Here is a 25,624-nt window from a genome sequence, read left to right as displayed (position 1 = left end):
GTGTAAGGTCCTTTGCTGTTGTGGAAGGAGGGTGCGCGGAAGAACAGTTTTCTGATGCGAATTGAACAGATAACAGATATTCAGGGTTGGAAGGGACCTTAGGTCATCTAGTCCAACCCCCCGCCCAAGTGGAAGACCCTACACCATTTCTAAAAGATGGGAGTCCATTCTCTTCTTGAAAGTTTCAAGTGATGACGCTCCCACAACTTCCGAAGGCAATTTCTGTTCCATGGGTTGATTGTTCTCACTGTCAGAAAGTTTCTCCTTATTTCCAGATTAAATCTCTCCTTGTTCAGTTTCCATCCATTGTTCCTTGTCTGGCTTTCGAAAATAGCTTGACCCCTTCTCCTCTCTGTGGCAACCCCTCAAATATTGGAAGACTGCTATCCTGTCTCCCCTGGTCCTTCTCTTCACCAGACTAGCCAAGCCCAGATCCTGTAACCGTTTTAGCCTCCAGTCCCCTAATCATCCTGGTCTTCTCTAACACTTTTTCTAGAGTCTCAACATCTTTTTTAGGGTGTGGTGACCAAAACTGGATGCAGTATTCTAGGTGTCAGCCTCAAGATATCTTCTGCATCTTATCTATTGCATCTTCTCTGCTGCTAGGCTATACTATTTCTTTTGGCTGTCATTAGCAACGGGGGGAGGGGGGAACTTGAAGGGGAAGAGAGATGGAGGTGTTTTGCATTCCTTTGCTGTGGGTAGCAAGGGGAGGGGTCGTATGAATTCTTTTTAACTTTCCATTTCTTGGCTAGCTTCTATCCCCTTTTGCGCAACTGCGAACTTTTATCAAAATATGTCAAGGTCAACGGACAGAGGCCTCATCACCACCTGATCATATTCAGAACTTCTAATTGGAAGAGTCATTTGGACTTTGGGGGGGGTGGGAACAATTCCATTTCTTTGTATATGTGATCTGTGCGCCAATTCCTCAGATTCGGAATTAAATCTGTAGCTTCCACTTTGATTTCCAGTAAAAGGATAACTTTGCTCTAACCCATGGAGTCTTGAGTATTTCTTTCTTGGATCTTGAAGGGAGCACACACTGACACTAGGTGTGGTCTTACTAAGGCTTTATAGAGTGGTATTAGTACCTCCCTTGATCTCGATTGTATCCCTCTGTTAATGCAACCTAGAATTGCATTGGCTTTTTGGGCTGCCGCTGCACAGTGCTGGCTCCTATTTAGCTGGTTGTCCACTAAGACTCCAAGATCCCTCTCCCAGTTCCTGCTATTGAGCCTGGTTTCACCCAGTTTATAGGGGTCCTTTTGTTTTTTCTTGCCTAGTTTGAGCATGTGGGTCCTGCGACATTGTGGAGTCGGGTGTCACGCATTTCTTGCTGCCCTGTCTTGGGTGGTCCACAGTGGTGAAATGCTATTGGTTCAGCAGAACTGGTAATAAAAAAAGCTCCAACGATCAGCTGAGTGTAGAAAGAAGAGAAAAGTATAGGATCAGCCCTCCCACTCGTCCCTGCGCTTTTCTGTCCTTTATCCTCTCAACTAATTGGCGCGGCAGAACCTCAGCTGGTGTTTGGAAAGCGGTATGCGTGTTAGGTGCAGGCGCGAAGTCGTCGTCCTCCTCCTCCTCTTCTTTTTTCTCTATCATCTACCGGAGCCCTCCATTTCATCTGTTTTTCCTCCTTTGTGCAGGTGAGGTCCAGGTGCCAACGCCTCTTCCGGTCGCCCTCCATGCCAAGCAGTGTCATCCGGCCCATCCTGAAGCGGCTGGACCGGGCCCAGGAGAAAGACACCCCCGTAAACACCAAGCGGCGGAAGAGCCTCAACGGCAACGCCATTGTGGAGAAGCAGGAAGAACCGGTAAGGGGCGGGGTGGGGCTCCTTTGTTGTACCTACCGCAAACCCCAGGACCTGAGCCCCACAACAGCCGCTTGTTCAGGATTCCGGCAATTACCCCCATTTAAATCATGAGTCTCGAGCCAAACTTCCAAAACTTCAAGAGGATTTATTGGGAGTTAACATGCCGGCATTACCTGGGTGTAGCTGACTCTGAGACACATTATTCATTGTCACCCTTGACCCAGGTTTTCCCCCCACCCCCTGGGTGTATCATAATTCATATTCTCCAATGGGACACCTCCATAGCCAAGAGTCATCAATCATGTTCTCCAGTTAGAATTTTGCAGGGCAGAAACTTCAGTCACCTGGTTACTATCTTTGAAAACATTTATGGAATGCAGTTTTGGTTTTGTTAGCTGCTGCACTGCTCCCCAGGAGGAGGGGGAGCAGGAGGATCATGCTAAAAGATCTCAAGATCCTTTGCAGCTGGATTTAGTTGAATGGCTTAGGATGGCGTCCTTTTTCTGGCCATCTCCATCGTGTGGTTGGGCCACCTTTAATAGGCCACTGAAGAGGATGCTGTCCAACGGGGGTCTCCTCGGGGCATGGGTCAACCTACGGGAACGTCTCAAGAACCCTTTCGGGCTTCCAACGTGGAGGACCACCTTGGGTTGGGTGGACCTCTGATGTCCCTGTGTCCCGTTCTTCTAGTCGCCTCGGCTGGTGCGCTCCCGTTCTTGCTGTCCCTTGGAGATTGCCAACATCTTGGACCAAGACCAGCGTGAGCTGATTGGCGACTTCTCCAAGGTATTGGCAGAGAAGAAGGTCCTTCATTGAGGACTTCTCCCTGGAGCAAGTTGTGGATCAGGGTGGGACTCCTCTGTTGGCTCAGGGTAGCCGTGGCAACCGATGGCCACCTTTGCTCTCCTCTCTTAGGCTTACGTCCTCCAGACGGTGGAAGGGAAACACCAAGATCTCAAGTACATTTCTCCAGAAATGGTAAGGAGAAGACCCTCAAGGTCTGTTCTTCTCGAGAACATCCATCTTAAAGCAGGCCGGCTGGGGGATTCTGGGAGTTGAAGTCCACCTCTTAAAGCCTGCTGGCTGGGGGATTCTGGGAGTTGAAGTCCACCCTCTTAAAGCCTGCTGGCTGGGGGATTCTGGGAGTTGAAGTCCACCTCTTAAAGCCTGCTGGCTGGGGATTCTGGGAGTTGAAGTCCACCCTCTTAAAGCCTGCTGGCTGGGGGATTCTGGGAGTTGAAGTCCACCTCTTAAGCCTGCTGGCTTTCTGGGAGTTGAAGCCTCTTAAAGCTGCTGCTGGGGGGATTTGAAGTCTGGCTGGCTGGGGAGGGGTTGAAGTCCACCCCTCTTAAAGCCTGCTGGCTGGGGGATTCTGGGAGTTGAAGTCCACCTCTTAAAGCCTGCTGGCTGGGGATTCTGGGAGTTGAAGTCCACCCCTCTTAAAGCCTGCTGGCTGGGGATTCTGGGGTTGAAGTCCACCTCTGCCTGCTGAGTTGAAGTCCACCCGTTCCCCAGCCAGCATGCTTTAAGAGCGGTGGACTTCCACTCCCAGAATCCCCTATTGCAAAAGAGACCTGAGACATGGGCTTCTTTTGAACCCTCTCTTTGCCTGCAGATGGTGGCTGTACTGACCGGCCAGTTCAACAGCCTTATTGAAAACTGTGTGATTGTGGACTGTCGATACCCGTATGAATACGAAGGTGGCCACATCAAGGTTAGTTCTCCAGCTGCAGCTGAATGAGGCAGAAGCAGAAGTGGTATTCAGCTGGTTCCGACCAGTTCTAGAGAACTGGTAGTGGAAATTTTGAGTAGTTCGGAGAACCGGCCAATCCCACCTCTGACTGGCCCCGCCAACCCCCTCTATTCTCTGCCTCCCGAGTCCCAGCTCGTCGGCTGGGTCTTCTTTGGTTGCCCTGCAGAGGAGAATGGAGCTGCAAAGCAGGTTAGTGGGGTGGGGAGGGAATGGGGATTTTGCAGTATCCTTCCCCTACCACGCCCACCAAGCCACGCCCATAGAACCAGTAGTAAATAAAAATTGATTCCCACCACTGGGTAGAAGGGAAGATGGTAACCTCTGGACGGGCTGGCACCTGTTCCAGAAATGGGCACAACGCCTGCCTTACTCTGGGGTTCTTGAGACAAACTGGAGTTCAGGACCTATCACTCCCAGCCAGTTGATTCGGGGCAGGAGAAGCATAAAAAAATTGGTTACGGTTGTTCCAGTGGGGTGTTTCTAAAAGCCTCGAAGGACAGGAGGAATATCCTCCCCCAAGATCAGTCAGATACAGGCAGTCCTCGACTTACAATGGTTCATTTAGTGACCGTTCAAAGTTCCAATGGCACTGAAAAAAAAGGGCCCTATTGTCAGGATTCCAGCAATCGCCCTAATTAAATCATGATTCTCGAGCCAAACTTCAAAAAACTTCAAAGGATTCATTAAGAGGCGACATACTGGCACTGCCCTGTATGAAGCCAACTCTGGCATACGTCATTTACAGTCCCCCTGTGACCCTGTTTCCCCACTGGGTGTGTCATCAATCAGATTCTCCAATTGAGCATGTTCACGGGCTGGGTGTCATCAATCACATTCTCCAATTACGGGCTGGGTGTCATCAATCACATTCTCCAATTAAATATATTCGCGGGGAAAAGCTCTGGTAGTTTAGCTACAATGTTTTAAAGATAAGAGTTGGAATGTACTTCCGCTCTCCAACTGCTGCACTGCTCTTCCAGATTTCCTTTCTCCCCCATTTTTTATGGCAACTACTAAAAGAGGCACAGGCATGTTTTATGAGTTGACATTTATCTCCTTTTTTTCGCATTTACGACCGCTGCAGCATCCCCATGGTCACGTGATCAAAATACAGTCTCTTGGCACCTGACTCGCATTTATGACCGGGGTGTGTGTGTGTCACGTTGACCCTGGGGTCATTTGGTTTCTTTCCCCTTTTGCGACCTTCGGAGATGCAGAATCGACGGGGAAGCCGGATCTGCTCAGCAACCGCGTTGCTAGTGTCACGGCTGTAGGGATTCGCTTAACGACTCTGGCAAAAGAGGTCGCAGAATGGGGCCAAACTCACTGATCCAACTGTCTCGCTTAGCGATGAAAGGTTTGGGGCTCAGCTCAGCGGTGGTTGTAAGTTGAGGACTTCCTGTAAAGCAGGGGTCACCAACCTTTTGGACCTCAGGGACCATCAAACTCATAATTTTAAATCCCGCGGACCAGAGACCCTGGGAAAATCCCCCCAAAAGTCTGCAGGAATATCCCCCATCCCGTTTTCCTACCTGATCGATCATTCTTTATTTGGGATCGCAGGATACCGTCTCCAGCTCCATTCTCAGGGGGAGAGAGAGAGAGAGAGACTTTTGACTTCATGCAAGGAAAGCAGCAGAAGCAGCAGAAGTCTTTCTTTCTCTCCCCCAAACTCTGCCAGAAATGAGTCTTTGTGAGTCTTGTCGCGCTGGCGCAGCCTCTTGGAGCAGGAGGCCTTGCAGGGTCCCAAAGACTGTGGAGATTCTCAAGTCATCAAGGCTCAGGGTTTTCAAGACTGGTCTTTCTGGTTTTTCTTTGAAGACATTTCGCTTCTCATCCAAGGAACTTCTTCGGCTCTTGACTTCCCCACCATCCAGTCTGAGCTGAAGAAGCTTCTTGGATGAGAAGCGAAATGTCTTCAAAGAAAATTAACCAGCGGAACAGCTTTCCATTAGAAGTTGTGGGTGTTCCAACACTGGAGGTTTTTCAGAAGAGACTGGACAGTCACTTGTCTGAAATGATATAGGTTCTCCTGCTTGAACAGTGGGCTGGACTAGAAGACCTCCAAGGCCCCTTCCAGATCCTATTCTTTTTTTTATTCTATCCTATCCTATTCATCATCTAATTCTATTCCATTCCATATTTTCTTTTCTTTTTTAAATAAAGTTTTATTGTTTTTTAAGACAAACAGACAAACAAAACATAAAAACATCAAGCCATCTTCCATATATATACATACAGCGTGTCGGTTGGTTTACAAATTGTTTTGTGCTTCCATTTCATAGTCTTCAATTACAATACATTGTATATATTCTCATATTTTCAATCAAATATTAAATACATTAATATCATTGTTAATCAATCATTTGACTATACTATTATTCATTCATGTTTTACAAGATAATCCATATTTTATTTAATTTGTTTTGTGACAGTTCATATTATCATCTCAGATCTATCCTACAATCATTTTGTAGATATAATAAAAAAATACATTTTTATATATTCATTATGTTCTAAAAATCTACATATTTCATTACCATGTTTTATTGTCTAACCATTGATAGAATAGATCCCAAATTTTATAAAATGGTTTATCATTTTGTTCTCTGATTTCAAATGTCAATCTACTCATTTCAGCACATTCCAATATTTTCTTAATAATTTCCTCCTGTGATGGTACTTTCTCATTTTTCCACTTTTTTGGCAAATACAATCCTAGCTGCTGTTAATACATTTACAATCAGGTATTTCAATTCTTTACTATATATTTCAGGTAAAATTCCCAGTAAAAATATCTCTGGTTTCAAGTCTATATGCTTTTTTGTCATTTTTTCCAACCATGTGTGGATTGTAGTCCAATATCTTTTAGCATCCGTGCACGTCCACCACATATGGTAATATGAGCCAGGTGTCTAATGACATTTCCAACATTTTTCAGATTCATTCTTGAACATTCTTGCTATTCTTGTTGGGGGAAAATGCCACCTGTAAAACATCTTATACAAATTTTCTTTATATGCTGTTGACAATGTCATTTTATAGTTTTGAGAACACAATTTTTGCCATTCCTCTAGATCAATCCCATATCCAAAATTCTTTCCCCAAGCAATCATTGTTTCTTTAACTTGTTCTTCTTCTAGTTTAATTTCTAATAGATATCCATACAATTTTTAATCACCTTTTCATCAGTACCTGTCAAAATCTTATCTAAATCAGTCGATTTATCATAGTAACCTTCTGTTTTAGCATCTTTATCATACCTTGAATGTATTTGCGCATATGAAAACCAATTCATCTTTATACCTTGTTCTTCTAATTTTTGCATAGATTTAAGTTCACCCTTTTCATTCAATATTTCACCATATCTAACTGTTTGTTCCTTTTTGTATATTATAGAATAAGAAAAAGCTTCAATAGTCGATAGCCAGACTGGAATTTTCAAATAACATTGCCTTTTAGTCTTCTCCCAGTTTAACCACAGAGACTCCCGTATATGATGTCTTCTAAAATAGCCCCGTGTTTTAGTTCCCTTATACCATAGAAAAGCATGCCACCCCAACAACAAATCATGTCCTTCTAATGTCAACAATCTAGCATTTCTTAATGTTATCCATTCCTTAACCCACATTAAATTTGTAGCTTGGTAGTACAACTCCCAATTAGGCAAACCAAATCCTCCTCTTATTACTAGCATCTTGCAAAAGTTTTAATTTTACTGTCGCTTTCTTACCTTGCCATATGTATTTCAACACAATTTTATTTAAATCTTCAAAATAATCTTTTCCAAGCCTAATTGGAATTGTTTGAAACAAATATAAAATTCTGGGTAATATATTCATCTTGATTGTTGATATTCTCCCTATTAATGACAGTTGTAAATTTTCCCATTTCACCAAATCTAGCGCTATCTGCTGCTTAAGTTTAATATAGTTATTCTCTTTTAGTGTACCACATCTTGCTGTCAAATGTATCCCCAAGTACTTGATCTTATTCGTGACCTCAATTTTTAATACATCCGCCAATTCTTCCTTTTGTCTTGATAACATATTCTTTGTCAAAATCTTTGTTTTGTCTTTGTTTATTTTCAAACCAGCCACCTTCCCATATACCTCTATCTTTTCTATCAATTTTAATGCTGTTTCTAGTGGGTCTTCTAAAATAAAAACCAGATCATCTGCAAATGCTTGCAATTTAAATTCTTCTTTTTTAATTTTCATCCCTTTTATGTCCTTTTCTTCTCTAATATTTCTGTTTAGCACTTCCAAGGTTAACACAAACAACAGAGGTGATAGTGGGCACCCTTGTCTTGTTCCTTTTCTTATATCAATAGAGTCTGTCAGTTCTCCCTCTATCATTACCTTTGCCGTTTGCTTATGATATATAGCTTCTATTGCTTGAATAAGTTTTTTAGGAAAGCCCATCTGTTCCAGCTGTAATAACATGAATCGCCAATTCACATTATCAAATGCCTTCTGTGCATCTAGAAATATCAAAGCCATTTGTTTTTCAGGGTGTGCCTCATAGTATTCCAAAGTGTCCAAGATTACTCTCATATTGTCTTTAATTTGTCTCTTTAGCAGAAATCCATTTTGATCAGGATGGATGAAATTGTTTAAGTATTTTTTAAGTCTTTCTGCCAATATTGAAGCAAAAATTTTATAATCTGCATTTAGTAAGGAAATAGGTCTATAGTTCTTGATTTGTAATGGATCGGCCTCCTCTTTTGGGACAAGTGTAATATAACCTTCTGACCATAATTTAGTTATCTTCTTCTTTGACATAACTTCATTCATAACTTCTAGCAATGGAAGATTCAACGATTCTTGTAGTGTTTTATAAAATTCCGCCGGAAGTCCCTCTGGGCCCGGTGCCTTTCCATTGTTTTGCTTCTTAAGTGCTTCAGTTAACTCCATCATCGTTATATTGCTTTCTAACATTATTTCAATCTCTTTAGTTATCTGGGGTAGGTTAGCATTCTGCAAGTACTGTTTAACTCTTTCATCATCAATATTCTCTTCTCTGTATAGTTTCTCATAATAGTCTCGTATAATTTCCTTCTTCTCTTTACTTCCATAGCAAACTTGGCCTTGATCATCTATTAATTGCAATATTTTCCTTGATTCTTTTTCCTTTCTCAGTTTATATGCTAACCATCTACCTGGTTTATTTGCATCTTCAAAATAGTTCTGTTTCGCACCTCTGATTTTCTGTGCTAATTCTTCTTTTTCTATTAGTCCCATTTTATGTTTAATTATATCCATTTTTAACTTAATGTCCTTTTTCTGTGGCATTTTCTGTAACTCTTTTTCAAGTCCTTTATACTCATCCTCTAAAGTCTTAGAGGCTAGTCTTTTCGTGGTATTTCTTTTCCTTGTAAAGTCTATTATCAAGCCTCTGGCATATGCCTTCATTGTATCCCATACGTTCTGCATTGATGTATCTTCTTTTTTATTTTTTTTAAAGAAAAAAGCCAGTTCTTTCTCCATCCTCTGTATGAAGTCATTTTCTTTTAATATTGTATTGTTTAACCTCCATCTAGATCTTCTTTGTCCTTTCCATTTAATTGTCATTGGATTATGATCTGCCCAAATACTTGTTTCAATATTTATTTCTTGCATATTCGCTAACAATTCTGTTGACATCCATATCGTATCTATTCTGGACCATGATAAATGTCTGTTTGAATAGAAAGTGTATTGTTTAGTCTTAGCATTTCTTTCTCTCCATGCATCTTTTAGGTTTATTTCATCTGTCATTTAAAAAAAGGATTTAAGGAGAGACTTTCTGTTTTGTTTTGTTGTTTTCTGTGTTGTATAGTCCAATTTGTTGTCTACAATTCCATTGAAATCTCCCATCATAACTATATTAGCATAGTCCAGTTCAATTATTTTCATATGTAGTTTTCTATAAAATTCTTCTTGATTGTCATTCGGGGCATAGATTGCAATCAGGAGTGTTTTCATGTTATTGTCCATTATTTCCACCATTAATATTCTTCCATCATCATCTGTATCAATCAATTTCGCTGGGATAATATCTTTAATGTATAAAACCACTCCTCTTTTCTTGCATTGTGTCAAAGAAGTAAATATTTTCCCTAACTTTGGCTGTATCAACAGTTGTTCATGTTGCTTTTTAATATGTACTACTTGTAGGCAGATTATATCAAATTTTAATTTCTCTAATTTATGAAAAGTTTTCCTTCTTTTAGCAGCTGAATTAAGTCCATTTATGTTAATTGTAATCAGCTTTTTCTCTTCCATGGTTATATTTTGTAGTTAGGTTTAGCAGCTCTTGTAGATCTTGGTTCATGTTGTTCCTTAACTTCTACCTTTCTGCCTACTGCACCTTCTTTTTTAGTCGCTATTTGGCAATCCTCTTGGAATTCAATTAGTGACATTTCTTTTTCTGTCTCCTCCACTCTCCCACTAAAGTATTCAGTATAAAACGATTCAGCTTTCTCAATTGAGTCAATTCTGTGTCTCTGTTCTTGCCATGTGAACATTAAACCTTCTGGAATCAGCCATCTATAATTCACCTCTTTTTTAAGTAGGATTTTAGTCAGGAATCGGTATTCTCTTCTCATTTCTCTCACTCTTCTAGGCACTTGTTTCAGGACTACAATCTCCTTATCTTTATATTTCAATGTTTTCTCTCTTGCCACCTGTAATATTTGTGTTTTAATGGCTTTCTTTGTAAATCTGATGTGAACTTCTCTTGGTAAGCTATTTCTCATTGCATATCTTGTGAAGACTCGAAAAACCTCGTCTACTCCATCCATCATCTTCTCTTTGGTTATTTCCAGAGCTTCAGCCAAGATTTCTATCATTATCTCAGCTAGGTTTTGTCTCTTTTCTTCCTCTATGTTTTGAAATCTGAGATAAAATTCTGATCTATCCATCTCCCATCTCAACATCCCACTTTTATCTTGTTCAGCCACTGTTAATCTGTCATCAATATCTCCAATCTTTTTATCTCTTTGTTTATCTTCTTCAATTTTTTTGAATTTCTCATCATACTTCATCATTTGTTGAATATTCTCCAGCTTTTCATCAGTTTTTTTCTATTCTCCTTTCAATATTCTCTGTTCTTGTATGCTTTGAATTCCTTGCATTATCATCTGCAATGTCACCTTTTACTGTTCTTTTTCTTGCTGTAACATCGTCTGTATTGAGCGTTGTCCTCTAGATGGTGAAGAGGAAGAAGTAGGAATTGAAGAACCAGACACTGTTAATTTCCTGCTCATTTTGGACAATTCAAAATCTTGAGGTTCTTCTAAACCTTAATCCACTCGTGAAATAGCCAATTGTAAATCCAAGTAAAAATAGTGGAAAAGAAGAAACAAGATAGAAAAAAACAGATTTCTTCAGGTTCTTGTATACATTAGTCCAATCGCTTAGTTAAATAGCAGTAAAAGCTCAAAAAAGGAAGAAAAAAAACCCCCATAAACAGAGAAAGGAAAAAATTGTTAAATTGTAAAAGGCAGAAAAATAAAAAGTAAAAAACTAAAAAGGAAAAGGAATTTCTTCAGGTTCTTCAACACCTTAATCCAGTTAGAAAGTCTCAGGTATGAAAAAGTATACAAAAAAAAAGGAAGCCACCAAAAAAAAACAAAAAAACCCAATATGGAGGGTAGATAAAAAATACAGGAGAGGGAGAGAGAGAAAAACAAAAAACCTACTCCCTTAAGAAAAAAAGTAGGAAAACATTAATACTAAGGCTTTTCCTTTAAAATAGAATGCAAAAGTAAAAATTAGGCTCCAAAAGCAAAAAGAAAGACAAAAGCAGGTTCCAAGAGTCCAGAGATCCAAATAACTATTAGAAATAATAAGCTGATAAGGAGGGGGTGTGAGGAATAGCCCAACTTAAAAAAGAGAAAAAGAAGACACTGCTCCTATTTAGTTATCCAAGGCTTTTGTTAATTTTTATAGCTCTCTTCTCTAGAATCTTATCTTTTTTTCTGTATACTTCAACACCAGACTCCAGCTACTGATAGAAATCCAGAAGAGCACCTGCAATAACACTCTCCCATGCTCTTCCCTCTATCTTATCAGACAGGCTCAAAGTCCTTCAAAAGAAGTCTCAGTTCTTTCTCAGCTTTGTCTGGTCGAAAGAGAAAAAAAGAGAAACAATATTTCTAAGCCTCTAGTTGGCAGTGTAACCAAATTTCCTCTGTTTTCACTTTCCCCCTCCTTTTCCAAACAAATTATTATAAAAAAGTTAATTAAAAAGTAAAAAGGGTTTAAAAAAAAAAAAAGGCTAAAAGGGGATCTCTAGCCTAAAATATTGTAAAGACAAAAAGGACAAGAAACAAAAATGAAAAATAAGATATAAAAAAAAGAACCAGTCCAGTTCAAAGTAAAAAATCGTATAGAAAGAGTCCAGCAAAAAAGAAAAAAAAAAAAGAAAAAATTAATTTGACTTCCCGTTTAAAATCGCCGCTTAATTACTTCTGTCTGAGATTTTACAGATTCTTTCTTTTCCTTAGGGTGTCCTTTCAAATCTTAAAGTAAAGAAAAAATTCTCACCAAACCGGCACACTCTCTCTTTCCGTTCTCTTCCGTTTCGGAGCTGTCCCAACTTCAGCAGCTTTAATGGCTGCCTCTTTGCCGCTGGCAAAAAGAGCTTCTCCTGGATCTACCGGGGACTTTGCGGTATCCCTGGGATCGACAGGATGCGCCCTTCACTATCACCGTCTCTTCGGGACGGTTTAGATCCGTTTGGATCGTCCAGGAGCAGATATCGGCAGCGATCTCAGACCTCCAAGATCGCATGCCATATCGTCGAGACACCAGCTCCACCCCCCCATTCCATATTTTCTATTCTATTCCATTCCATTCCATATTTTCTATTCCATTCCATTCCATATTTTCTGTTTCAGTCCATTCCATTCCATGTTTTCTATTCTATTCCATATTTTCTATTCTATTCTATTCCATTCCATATTTTGTATTACATTCCATTCCATATTTTTTATTCTATTCTATTCCATTCCGTATTTTCTATTCCATTCCATATTTTCTATTCTATTCCATTCCATATTTTGTATTCCATTCCATTCCATATTTTCTGTTTCAGTCCATTCCATTCCATATTTTCTATTCTATTCCATATTTTCTATTCTATTCCATTCTGTATTTTCTATTCTATTCCATTCTGTATTTTCTATTCCATTCCATTCCATATTTTCCATTCCATTCCATATTTTCTATTCCATTCCATTCCATATTTTCTATTTCAGTCCATTCCATTCTGTATTTTCTATTCCATTCCATATTTTCTATTCTATTCCATTCTATTCCATTCCATTCATTCCATTTTATTCTCCTGGTGGGGAAAGGGACAGAAAAGGCAACCTGCCATGCTGGTTGGTGTGTAGATTCGCCCTCCCGAATCCCGTTTGCGATACTGTTCGGCCGTAAACCTTCCCTTTCCTTATGTGGGGAGGGGAGGGGGACGCGAATATTTGGGAGAGAAAGAAAAAAAATGCTGAGTGTTGCAGTCCACGAGTCATTAAGACTCCCCGTTTCCCCCTCTACCCCCCAGTCTATTTAAACTGTTTTGGGGGAGCAGCTTCGTAAACGAGGAACCCCTTCTGCTTGGTTTTTGCAGGGTGCTGTGAACCTCCCCCTGGAGAAGGACGTGGAAGACTTCCTTCTCAAGAAGCCCATCGTGCCCGCCGATGCTGCCAAACGGATCATTGTGGTTTTCCACTGCGAGTTCTCGTCGGAAAGAGGGCCCCGGATGTAAGTCTTCCCTCCCGCCCGCTTGTTTTGGGGACCCGACTCATCACTCCGGTTGCACCCCCTGAGGCTCGAAGGCCAACAAGCTGTTGGGAAGAGCAACCATTGCCCGGGGGAATCTCCGCAGGGCGTGCTCAGCCACCACCACCTCCTCCTCCCACCGAGGTGCCATCTTTCGCCTTACAAAAGCTGAGCTGGCATTGTGCTGTTCCTGTTGTGGCCTGTCGGCCGCCGGCCCCTCCAGCAGCCAAAAAGGAGGAGGAGGAGGAGGAGGCGTGGGAGTCAGGGCCAGCATCAAGGCAACCTGGGAGGGGAAGAAAGAATGGAGCTGGCAGAGAGAGAGAGAGAGAGAAGGAGAGAGGAGGGGGGAGAGAAGGGAGGGAGGGGGGGAGAGAGAGAGAGAGAAGGAGAGAGGAGGGAGGGGGAGAGAGAGGGGGAGAGAGAAGGAGGGAGGGGGAGAGAGGAAGGGAGGGAGGGGAGAGAGGGAGGGAGGGAGAGAAGAGAGAGGAGGGAGGGAGGGAGGGGAGAGAGCGAGAGGGAGGGGAGAGAGAGCGAGAGAAAGAGGGGGGAGGGGGAGAGAGAAGGAGGGAGGGGAGAGAGGAAGGGAGGGAGGGAGAGAGAGAAGGAGGGAGGGAGGGGAGAGAGAGGGAGAGGGGAGGAGGAGAGAAGGAGAGAGGAGGGAGGGGAGGAGAGAGGGGAGAGAAAGGAGGCGGGGGAGAGGAAGGGAGAGAGGGGAGAGGGAGCGAGGGGAGAGAGAGAGAGAGAGAGGGAGGAGAGAGAGGGGAGAGAGAGAGGGGGAGGGAGGGGAGAGAGAGAGAGAGGGAGCCTGGGCTGTCTATCAGCCTTCAGATGGAGAATCAACAGCCCCCAGGTCTGGAGGTGGCTGATGAGGAAGAGGAGGAACATCTGAGTCCAGTGCCTGATGTGCGGATACACAGAAAGCAGAGGAGAGGAGAGCAATGGAAATCTATGGGCCGGTCCTTGGGACAGAAGAGCCACTGCTGCTAGGAAAGCCCTACCCTAGCTCTGGGGATAAAAGGCATCTCCCTGCCGGACAGACTTGTTAGCCTGCAGTGAGAGAGAAACTTTTTGCCGGGATTGGCGGTATTCCGAATAAAGGAATACCTTTTGAGTTCACGTCAGAGGACTTGTCATGTTTGGGGAGCTGGGGCATAACAGTAGTTCCGGTCACCATCTTGACTTTTGGGACTGCACACGTCCTCAACGACCATCCTTGAGCCCCTCCCCCCCGCAAAATATCCGTTGCTAAGTGAGACAGTGGTTGTTAAGTGAGTTTTGCCCCTTTTTGCGACCGGTCTGGCCTCCGTTGTTAAGTGAAGGCCTGCAGTTCTCAAGTTAGCAACGTGACACGTAGGGGAACCTGCCCTTCCCTACTCACACTGCTCGGTCGCAAAAGGGGATTGCGTGACACAGTCCCCCCCCCCGGTGAAACGGGAACTGTCGTAAATATGAGCCAGTTGCCAAGCATCCAAATTTTGATCACGTGACTGCGGGGATAGCTGCAACGGTCGTAAGTGTGAAAAAATGGCCCTAAGTCACTGTTTTCAGTGTCGTTGTAAACTTTGGTCACTAAACAAACTGTTGTAAGCCGAGGACTACCTGTACAGGTAGTTATGACCACAATTGAGCCCAAACTGTCTGTTGTTAAGGGAGACATTCAGTGAATTTTGCCCCTTTTTACGACCTTTCTTGCTACCGCTGTTGAATCACCACAAGTTGCTAAATTAGTGAGACGGTCGTTAAGTGAATCTGGCTTCCCTGTTGACTTTGCTCGTCAGAAGGCTACAAAAGGGGATCCCGTGACTCTCCTCCCCCCGGCCATTGCGACCGTCACAAATATGAGTCAGCTCAGTTTTGATCACATGACCACGGGGATGCCGCAACGGTCGTAAGTGTGAGCAACGGTCATAAGTCCCTTTTTCTCAGTGCCATTGTAACTTCAAACGGTCATTAAGTGAACCGTTGTAAGTCGAGGACTGCCTGTGGTGTGCCAACCTCCCCTGGTGGCTGGAGGGAAACGGAGGACAAGGCTGGAGGGTCTGTGTGTGATGTGATGGGGTTGTGTTGTGCGCACATTGTGGCTTGGTGGCATGGTGGTTAGAGTGCGGTACTGCAGGCTCCTTCTGCTGACTGACTGCAATTTGCAATTCTCACTGGCTGAAGGTTGACTCAGCCTTCCATCCTTCCGAGGTGGGTAAAATGAGGACCCAAATTGTCGGGGGCAATATGCTGACTCTATAAACCGCTTAGAGAGGGCTGGGAAGCACTGGGAAGCAGGATGTAAGTCTGCTATTGCTTGGGAGGGAAGGAACAGGAAGGAAGGAAGGAAGGAAGGAAGGAAGGAAGGAAGGAAGGAAAAGGAAGGAAGGAAGGAAGGAAGGAAGGAAGGAAGGAAGGAAGGAAGGAAGGAAGGAAGGAAGGAAGGGGGACAAGAGGCTGACTCTCTAAACTGCTTAGAGAGGGCTGGAAAGCACTGTGAAGCAGGATGTAAGTCTGCTATTGCTTGGGAGGGAAGGAACAAGGAAGGAAGGAAAGAAAGGAAGGAAGGAAGGAAGGAAGGAAGGGAAGGAAGGAAGGAAGGAAGGAAGGGGGACAAGAGGCTGACTCTCTAAACTGCTTAGAGAGGGCTGGAAAGCACTGTGAAGCAGGATGTAAGTCTGCTATTGCTTGGGAGGGAAGGAACAAGGAAGGAAGGAAGGAAAGATGCTGACTGTAAACTGCTTAGAGGGCTGGAAAGCAGTATAAAGCGGTATATAAGTCTAAGGGCATTGGCTATTTCTATTCCTCCTTTTATCCCCAAAGGTGCCGTTTTGTTCGAGAGAAAGACCGCGCTCGTAATATGTATCCCTCCCTCCACTACCCAGAGCTCTACGTTTTGAAAGGGGGTTATAAGGAATTTTTCCCCCAATATCAGGTGAGCTTTTTTTAAAATACAATGCACTGAGATTATCATAACCAAAAATACAAATTAAAATAAGAATTCAGTGAAGCCTCGGGTCACGACCGTAATCTGTCTGCAGAGAAAAATCTCAAAAAAAGTCTGCGGGAAAATCCCCCACCCGTTTTCCTACCGATCGATCGTTCTTTATTTGAGATCACAGGATACTGTTTCCAGCTCTGTTCTCGGGGGGTGGGGGGGGGAGACTTTTGGCTTCATGCAAGGAAAGCAGCAGAAACAGCAGAAGTCTTTCTTTCTCTCCCGCAAATTCCGCCAGAAACGAGTCTTTGCCAGCGCAGCCTCTTGGAGCAGGAGGCCTTGCAGGGTCCCAAAGACTCATTTCTGGTAGAGTTTGGGAGAGAAAGAAAGAAAGACTTTTACTGCTTTCCTTACGTGCAGCCAAAAACAGAAGAAGAAAGAAGCGGAAGGAAGCAGCCCAGTGCGCCAGGCCAGGCGTGTGGGGCGAGTGGGACAAGTTCCCCCCTCCACCCTTTCCTCCCTCCCCTCACTACCTCCTGTTGTTCACAATGCAAGCGACGCAAGCCTTGTGTTACTGCGCAGCCTGGATTAATTGCTTTGGGGGTGACATTTCTCTGCGGACCACCAAAATTTTTTCGCGGACCACCAATGGTCACCGGCCCACCGGTTGGCGCCACTGGACTAGAGGGAGCTGTAAAGCACTGTAAAGCAATATATAAATCTAAGGGCTTTTGCTATAGATCAAGGGTCTTCAAACTTGGCAAGTTTCAGACTTGTGGACTTCAACTCCCAGAATTCCTGAGCTAACATGACTGGAGGAGGAATTCTGGGAGTTGAAGTCCACAAGTCTTAAAGCTCTCGAGTTTGAAGACCCCTGCTATAGATAGATAGATGATAGATTATATAGATGTTAGTTAAGTATGTAGGTGTGTATGTAGGCAGGTAGGTAGGCAGGGGCAGATTTAGAACCATGGTGGTACAGCAGTTAGAATGCAGCATTGCAGGCTGACTGCCCACAGCCAGGAGTCAGATCCTAATGGGCTCAAACCTTTTGTCTGTCCCAAGGTCAGTAAAATGAGGACCCAGATTTTTGGGGAAAAGGGGCTGACTCTGTAAAACCACTTAGAGAGGGGCTGTAGAGCAGGGGTCTCCAACCTTGGCCACCTTAGGACTTGTGGACTTCAACTCCGAGATTCTGGGAGTTGAAGTCCACAAATCTTAAAGTGGCCAAGGTTGGAGACCCCTGCTGTAGAGCACCATGAAGTGGTAGGTAAGTCTCAAGTGCTATTGCTGTTTTCATAGGGGAGGGGGCTGATCTTTTGGTTTGCTTCTCTCCCCCCACCCCCAGAGTCACTGCGACCCACAGAACTACCGTCCGATGCACCACAAGGATTTCAAAGACGACCTGCGCACTTTCCGTCTGAAAAGCCGCACATGGGCCGGCGAGAAGAGCAAACGAGAACTCTACAACCGTCTGCACAACTGCTGAGGGCCGGAAGAAGCACGGGATGGGGGTGGGGAATGGTTTGCATTGGTGGGGTGGGAGTGGTGGGTGGGCAGGAATGTTGGATGGGGCATCTTCGTCATGTATCCAGGGCAGAGCATGTCCTGGCCTGCACCTCACCCAGGACAAGACGTCTGCGAGGCCAAAGGAAGTACCAATTCTCTTCCCCAAACTGGACTGTTTTTGCATCTGGACGAAGAGCAGGATTATAAAACTCCCTTATCTTAATGACGGCATCGTTCTGCTCCATCCGGCACGCCAAGAAGCCGGCGAAGTTCTTGGGAATAACGCTCGGTCCCAGCCAAGTCAAGCAGCGGGACGTTTTCCTCAGTCTGAAAGTCCATTCGCGCCTCCCTCCCGATAAGCATTCGGGGAGGGGGCTCTTTCCTCACAACGCAAAGGGTGCGCTAACGGATTGGCTGTGGCGGTTTAGGTGCTGCTCCCCGGTTGGGAAGCAGACGTGAGCATGCCCCGTCGAGTTTCCACCCCGGTCCTTCTTGAGGGCGAGCGAAGGGAGACGAAGGCGGGGGCCAACTTGCAATCTTTCCCACGTGTCTCTGGAGTTGTGTGTGTGTGTATGGTTGTGTAACCTTTGTGCCAGTACAGATTGGTTAAAACAGGGGCCTCCAAACTTGGCCACTTTTTAAGACTTGTGGACTTCGACTCCCAGAATTCTCCAGCCAGCCGTGTCTGTTTCTTTTTTCTCTTAACCTCCCAAAATGGAGAGATTGCAGAGGAAGGGATTCCAAGAGAGTAAGCTACGCTGGCTGGAGAATTCTGGGACTTGAAGTCCACAAGTCTTAAAAGTGGCCAAGTTTGGAGACCCCTGCCTTAAAAGGAAGGAGATTGAAGAATATTGGGGGCTATCAGTGGGGAGAGGGGCTGTTTTATCTTGCATGCAGACAGGGGTTGTCTTAGGATCTGTGCAGGCATCGGGTGAGGAGGGGTGGGGAGAAGAACTGAGAGCCCCCCACCCCCCGACTTAATCACGGCAAAACAGTCGTGCAGACCAGTTCTAAAGAATTAAGAGGCGCTCAACCTATCCGTTACCTTGGGTTCTACAATTGCTGGAACTGAGCTGGTTTTGAAAATAACTCTTTTTGAGGACACACTTTTAATATTGGTGTTTTTATTTTGGCCTCCGGAGCAGGACTGGGAGGACCAAACCTTGAATCCTGGAAGAGACTCTCCGTCGTTTTAAAGTTGTCCATTTTAAGTTGAAAAAGCAAGCTTTCCTTCCGCTCTCGGGTGACTGCGCTGAAAGTAAAAACCAGCCTTGATTTAAAACATTCAGATCCTTTTTTTTTTTTTTGGCCTCAATCTGTCGAAGTTGAAAGGCTCAAAATATGCCAGAGGAAGAAATTGCCTTTTTCTCTTTTCCTCCATCTACCCAGTTTACCACTTTGAGGTAGAGGGTTTTTGTTCTGATTTGGAGACCCTAACGAGGATTGTTCAGCTTTATTCCAGATTTAGGGTGATGAGGGGGGCTTTGCTTGAAAACAGACCCCTCCCAAATCTCTCTACCTTCTTCGCATCGGGTTGGCCAGCGGCTTTTAAAAAGGAGCAGCAAAATTGGTGCACGAGTTGGGTTTCTGAGGGAAACTTCCTGAGATCGGAAGAGACTCCATTCATCCTTGGGATTTGTTTGAATTTTATTTTATTTTTTTAGTGTGTGGGGGGGAAACGGGACATTTTTTAACGCCTCTTTTTGACTGTGCAAAATGCTTCCGTGACTTTTCCTGGGTTGCTAAGAAACACTTCCACTGCACGGCTAACGCTATTTGGCTTCCCCTGGAAAAAAAAAAATTGTGTGGGGAAGAAACACAGATCCAGGGAAGAAGAAAAGCAGGAATCTGCTTTGTGGCTGGGTGAGAGCCGAGGCTGAGCTTTTGATTCAAATTCTGGCAGCTATTTCTCTTCCTTTATGTCTGAAGGAAGTTCTCAGCACCCTGTCGAGTCCAGCTGGCTGGAAGGAAAACGGCAAGGCAACTAGCCAGGGTGCTTAAAGTTTGCCACCCTTGGCATCGAAACAACCTCTATGTGCTAAAGAGAGCATCCCAGCAGATCTAACCTTCCACTGCCAACCGTCCATTTTTTTTTTGCTGTTACAAAGCTGGAACCAAACTTCTAAAAAGAAATAAACCATGATTCGGATAAGGTCTCATGGACCCAAAACTGGCTTCTTTTTTTCTCCCAGTTGCACGCTCCCAGAGGGCAGCCACCATACTTTTTTTAAAAAAAACACCTGAATTTGCACAGGAAGGACTTGATTCTTGCAAATGATTGGAACTCTTCAAAGCTTTGGAGGATATTCTGGTTTAATGAAGCTGGGTGGTTGGCTTGTTTCTTTTAACGTGTAGTCTGCAGGCGTGCGAGTAGGGAGGCTCAGTTTGATGGGGATTTGCAGTAAAGGAGGGAGAGAAATTGGGCATTTTATTTTGGATAGTAGTCAGAATGCAAGTTACTGTGAATTCTGGTGCATCCATTTCCATCGGAGTCTTTACATTGGTTTTTTTCCCCTCAAGCTGAGCCACTTTAAGATGGGGAGGGGGCTTCAACTCCCAATGCTGGCTGGGGAATTCTGGGAGTTGAAGTCCACCCATCTTAAAGTCACCCAGTTTGAGAATCACTATTTAACTGGAGGCGGAATTCCAGTAGAGTTAAATCCTCAAAGCCTTTTTCCATGGCAGCATTTCGTGTTAAAAAAATAAATCTCGAGGCAAGTTTGAACTCTGTGAGAATGTAAGTTACGTTTTTTCCTTTTTAAGGAAGATTCACTCTTTAATGTTGAACTACAAAAAGAAAACCACTATTTATGATCCATGCTCATTTCTTGGTAGTTTTTCCTCCCCCCCCCCCAAAAAAAACCCCAGCTATGTGGATACAATGCCTGTGAAAAGTTTAAAAAGTTCCTTTTAAGTGTTGACTTTAATTATGGTAAGCTTGAAATGGTGGCAGAATCGTTGGAAGGGAAGGGATGGAAAGAGAGAAAAAGCAAAAGTATTTTATCACAGAGGTGAAACTCATTTGCGATGAAGGAAGGGTGAGGAATTCTAGATTGGGGAGTTGGGGGAGCAGAGTAAACAGCTGGAAATATTAGTCTTTGGGGTGAAAGTAGGGGTGTCCATGAAGTAAGGAATTTGGAGTAGGGGGATAATTCTGGAGTGGGTGAGGCCAAATTCCTAGATATTTGCCTTGCACTCTGAGAAATGCCCCCTTTGCTATCGGTAGTTGAGTTTAGATCTGCCTGCAGAAATTCAAGCCTTCCAGATGTGTTGCAGAGACTTTCCAGAGTCTCCAGACCCCTGGCTCGCACACCTGGAAAGCATCAGCTGGGCCCAGATGGATCTGGACTCCACCACCACCACCCATTCTTTTGTAGACGCTCAATTCTGGGGTGGTCTCCGTTCGATGCACCCCAATGTGAGAAACCTTTCCCGGTCTTCCCTTTGGAGGTGATGGCACCGAGGCCTGCCAGGGTGGTTGTGCGGGGTGTCTCTTAACACGTGCCACGGATCGGGCCTCATTTCTCACCCTAAGATTTTCCATGGTTGCTTGGTGGGAGAAAGCATGACGGAGAAAGTGAGCAATCTTGCTTGAGGTGGAAAAGCTTTTGCCAGCTCACCCACCCACCCAACCCAGCACGATTCCACATTTCCAAGATTTTTATCTGCTCAACCCTCCAGGGACATGGTAATTCCCACCCCCTCCGCATCTGAAGGGTGGTTTAAGTATTTCAGCACAGCGTCCAAAATCAGATGTGTAGAAAGAAAAGAAAAAAGGCCAGACATTTAACCCAATTAGGATTGAGGTCATTTAAGGAGGGAGTGGGGGGGGGTGTTTGAGAGATTGTACTGCTGGTTGTTGCTGGGACATAATTGTTCTGACCCTTACTAAATGTACTTGTACCCCACCCACCCAACCCCAAAATGTGAATTTCCTTGTAAAAATGCCTCCTTGCCAAGTTGCCCGATGTGCGAGATGTAATCAGAAAGTTGAATAAATTGCTAGGTTATGGACCGGATTGGGGACTGTGGCCTCCCTTTTTTTTTTTGCAAGGGGGAGTGAAAAAAAATTGGCTGACACACACACACACACACACACAGTGGCAGATTTGGATTCAGTCAACGGCCAGTGATTCTGTGAGAAAACTTAGAGAAGGGGCCTGTCGCCATTCATGGAACGTAACAGAATCATGGACTTGGAAGGGACCCTGGAGGTCTTCTAGCCCAACCATTTCCTCAGGAACTCCTAATCCATTCTGGACAAAATGGCTGTCCAGTCTCTTCTTCAAAACCTCCAGTGATGGAGCACCCAGGACTTCTGGTGGCAGGCTGTTCCGCCGGTTAATTGCTTTCTCTGTTAGGAAACTGGTTCGTATTTATGACAGTTGCAGTACCCCGGGGGTCGTGTGTTCCCCTTTTCTGACCTGACAAGCAAAACCAATGGGGAAAGCCAGATTCACTTAACAACCAGGTTACTGATCTTAACAGCAGGGATTCACTTAACATGACTAATTTAACTGGTGATTCACTTAACAACCGCAGCTAGAAAGGTTGCAAAATGGGCAAAACTCAACGCCCCGCTTAACACCACAAATGTTGGGCTCCATTGTGGTCGTAAGGCGAGGACTACCTGTACAGGTAGAGCAGCCGCTTCGCCTTCTTGCCTCCTTCCTGCACGTGCCAAAGCAGGAAGCGGTTCCTGACCACGCCCCTCCTGCGAGGCGGGCCAATCCGCGCCGGCCTGCCTTCGGTTGTGGCCGCCGCTCACTCTGCTCCCGTCCTGGCGATTGGAGGAGATTCCCCGCCGCCCGTTTGAAGCCGGACCCGCCCCTTCGCCTAGCTGCGCCCCTTTCGCTGAGCAGCAGGTGTTCAACGCACGCGCGAATAAAGCCACCCTTGCCCCCCCCCCGACCAGCATTCCAAGCTGGTCTACCTACGCTTCCGGTCCAGCGCGCGGCCCGTCGGGAAATGTAGTCTCCCGGCTTCCGGGTCCCAGTCTAGAGCCACGGTCGCAGCTGGACGGCTCCAGAGAGTCTGCTGTGGGTCCCCCCCAACCCACCCAGCCGGGAACCCCATTGCACGTGGGGGCCAGGAGGGAGGGTCCTGCCTCGGGAGGGGGAGTCAGAGAGTAGGTGGCGTCCCCTGCAGCCACCCCTCCCTGAAACTGCTGCTGCTACTTTTGGGGGCTGCCTCTGTCTCCCCCTCCAGCTGTGCACCCCCGACCGTTTCTTTGGGGGCATATAAGGTGTCCCTAGCCAGACTATTACCCCCCCCGCTCTTGCCCTGCAGCCCCCTCCCCTGTCCGTCCCCCCACCCTCCCGGTACCCAGACTGCTCCCACGATGGTCCGCGCCTTCTTCATGCACCCGTTGCGCGCCCGTCCCGGGGAGGATCCCGAGCCCGGCCAGCTCCTCTTCTGCAGGGTCTTCGTGGCGGAAGGGGCGGCGGCGGCAGAGGCTCCGCACCCGGAGAAGGAGCGCCTGCGGACGGTGGCCAGGTGAAGGCAGGCGGGGAGGGGGCGGGTGGTGCAGGGCCGGGCATCCCTTCTTTGGGGCGCAGGGAGGGAGGGAGGCGCAGCGAGGACGACCCTCGGGGTCCCAAGGCTGTTGGCCAGAAGGCAGCTCATGCTGCCTCCCACCATCTCACGGGAGGGTCTCATGAGCAGGAAGAGGCTGGTGGTCCCCTCCCTCCCTCCCTCCTTTATCCTTCCTTCCTTCTCTTTTTTCATCTTCTCTTCCTTCCTTCTTTATTTTCTCCTTCCTTCTCTATTTTTCCTCACCTCATCCTTCCTTCTCTATTTTTCCTCCCTCATCCTTCCTTCTCTATTTTTCCTCCCTCATCCTTTTTCTCTATTTTTCCTTCCTCATCCTTCCTTCTCTATTTTTTCCTCCCTCATCCTTCCTTCTCTATTTTTCCTCCCTCATCCTTTTTCTCTATTTTTCCTTCCTCATCCTTCCTTCTCTATTTTTCCTCCCTCATCCTTCCTTCTCTATTTTTCCTCCCTCATCCTTCCTTCTCTATTTTTCCTCCTCATCCTTCCTTCTCTATTTTTCCTCCCTCATCCTTTTTCTCTATTTTTTCCTCCCTCATCCTTTTTCTCTATTTTTCCTTCCTCATCCTTCCTTCTCTATTTTTTCCTCCCTCATCCTTCCTTCTCTATTTTTCCTCCCTCATCCTTCCTTCTCTATTTTTCCTCCCTCATCCTTCCTTCTCTATTTTTCCTCCCTCATCCTTCCTTCTCTATTTTTTCCTCCCGTCCTCCTTCATCTTTCCTTCTTTCTCTATTTTCCCCCCCTCCCCTTCCTGTTTTTCCTCCCTCTCTCCCTCCTATCTCTTCCTTCTCCTTCCCTTCTTCTCCCCTCCCTCTTTCCTCTCCCCTTGCTTCCCCATTCCCCTCCCCTTCCTCTTTCTCCCCTCTCCCTTTCTCAAGCAACTGGGAGACCTGACGTGTTCCCAACCACTTCAAACAGAGCTGCTTTGCCTGAAAACTGTGCAAGATTTTAATCAAGATTTGGATGGCACATCTCTCTAAAGTGTGTGTGGGCGGATGGTCTGTCTCCTGTGGGAGATGCCCCTCCCTCCAAGGAAGGAAGGGGCTTTCCTGTCCTTGCCTCTGAAATCTTCTTCCTCCACCCCTTTCTGTAACAGCCGCTTAAGAGGGAAGCCCCTTCCCACAAAAAATGTGTCACCACTGACTTCCTCTGTGTCCACAGACAGGTGGAAACGGCGTGCAGGCTGCAGCTGAGCCTCTCCGGGAAGCAACCTTCTGAGCACCTTCACCAGCCGCTGCCCGAGGAAGCCGTTTCTCTTCAGGAGACCCCATTTGGAGTCTTCCGCCTCCCCTCAGGAGACCCCTTCTCCGAGGACAAAACGGTGCTCTGGTTGGGGGTCCAGGGCTTGGCGTTTGCTCTGGTCTGCGACCCCGACGAAAACCTGATGCTCGCAGAGGGCACCCTGAGACTCCTGGCGAAGGCTTTGCTGGAGCACCTCAAGCTTCTGACCACGGGGGGCAGCGACGTGCTCCTGAAGGCCGACCGGATGGAGGCCGTCCTGGAGAAGTTCCTGCCTCACGGACAGCTGCTCTTCCTGAACGATCAGTTTGTGGTGGGCCTGGAGAGAGAGCTGGGCGGCCATCTTGGCAAATGAAAGACCAAGGCTGGGAGGGAGGGGCTTCCTGCTTCCCCCAAGACAAGACTCACTCGCCCCGGTTCTCCCAGCTTTTATTTGGCATACTTAAGAAATGGTGGGCGGGGCATAAAAAAGGTGGGCCTTACCTGCTTGTAAAATGTTATGAGGAAGTTTCTCGGGAGGGGGGGGGTGTTGAATAAGATCAGCACCTTCATCCGCTGTTTTTCGTTGTTGTTGTTGTTTCCCCCCAAGAACTTTGTAAAATGTTCACTTTGGTCAAGAGTGGTGTGGAGTCCCGATTCCAGGCCATGCGTGATGACCCGGGGTGTGACACACAAATAACAAAGTCACAAAAGTAGAATACATTCCCTTTAATGCCTCCAACTTGGCCCCAATGTCCAATTATCCTTGGCTGGATATCAAACAGTCTACGAAGGTCAGAAATGCAGTCAGAACCCAAAGTAAAGATAATTAGAAATAAAAAACCAACACAAACCACACTGAAGTAATTAACACGCAGGCCAGGATGCAGGCCAGGATGATAAATTGCAGACTTTCAAAGGATAACGTAGCACCCACAATTGGGAGGATGCCAAAACCCAGATAAGCTTCGACAAAGATAATGCAGGCTTTGCTTCCAGCAAGGAGCCGTGTGCAAACATCCCTCTTATATCCTGTTCTCCCAGATGCAACCAATGAAAGGGATCTGGGCCTTCTCTCTAGCAAGCCACGTT

At 45.6% G+C, this 25,624-nt stretch overlaps 1 protein-coding gene across 2 annotated transcripts in view; it reads left to right on the top strand.

Annotated features, from left to right (window-relative positions):
- Positions 1–25,098, top strand: part of CDC25B (cell division cycle 25B) — a 45,925-nt gene extending 20,827 nt beyond the window's left edge. The window contains exons 9-15 of one of the 2 annotated variants that reach the window (XM_087965704.1): positions 1,650–1,817; positions 2,508–2,603; positions 2,733–2,795; positions 3,433–3,531; positions 13,186–13,317; positions 23,129–23,259; positions 24,476–25,098. In XM_087965704.1, coding sequence (XP_087821830.1) covers positions 1,650–1,817; positions 2,508–2,603; positions 2,733–2,795; positions 3,433–3,531; positions 13,186–13,317; positions 23,129–23,259; positions 24,476–24,908 — 1,122 coding nt within the window. In that variant the 3' untranslated portion in view covers positions 24,909–25,098. Of the gene's footprint in view, positions 1–1,649; positions 1,818–2,507; positions 2,604–2,732; positions 2,796–3,432; positions 3,532–13,185; positions 13,320–16,139; positions 16,252–17,602; positions 20,489–23,128; positions 23,260–24,475 lie in introns of those variants that run through there. The other variant, XM_087965703.1, reaches the window with a different exon arrangement.
- Positions 25,099–25,624: the final 526 nt, after the last annotated feature.

This window comes from Notechis scutatus, chromosome 4 (genome assembly GCF_049901735.1).
Source record: "Notechis scutatus isolate UNSWTSFEM ecotype Mainland chromosome 4, rNotScu1.2, whole genome shotgun sequence".
In the NCBI taxonomy this organism is placed as follows: Eukaryota; Metazoa; Chordata; class Lepidosauria; order Squamata; family Elapidae; genus Notechis; species Notechis scutatus.
Note: the sequence above shows the minus strand (reverse complement) of the source record. Positions and strands in the feature narration are given on the sequence as shown.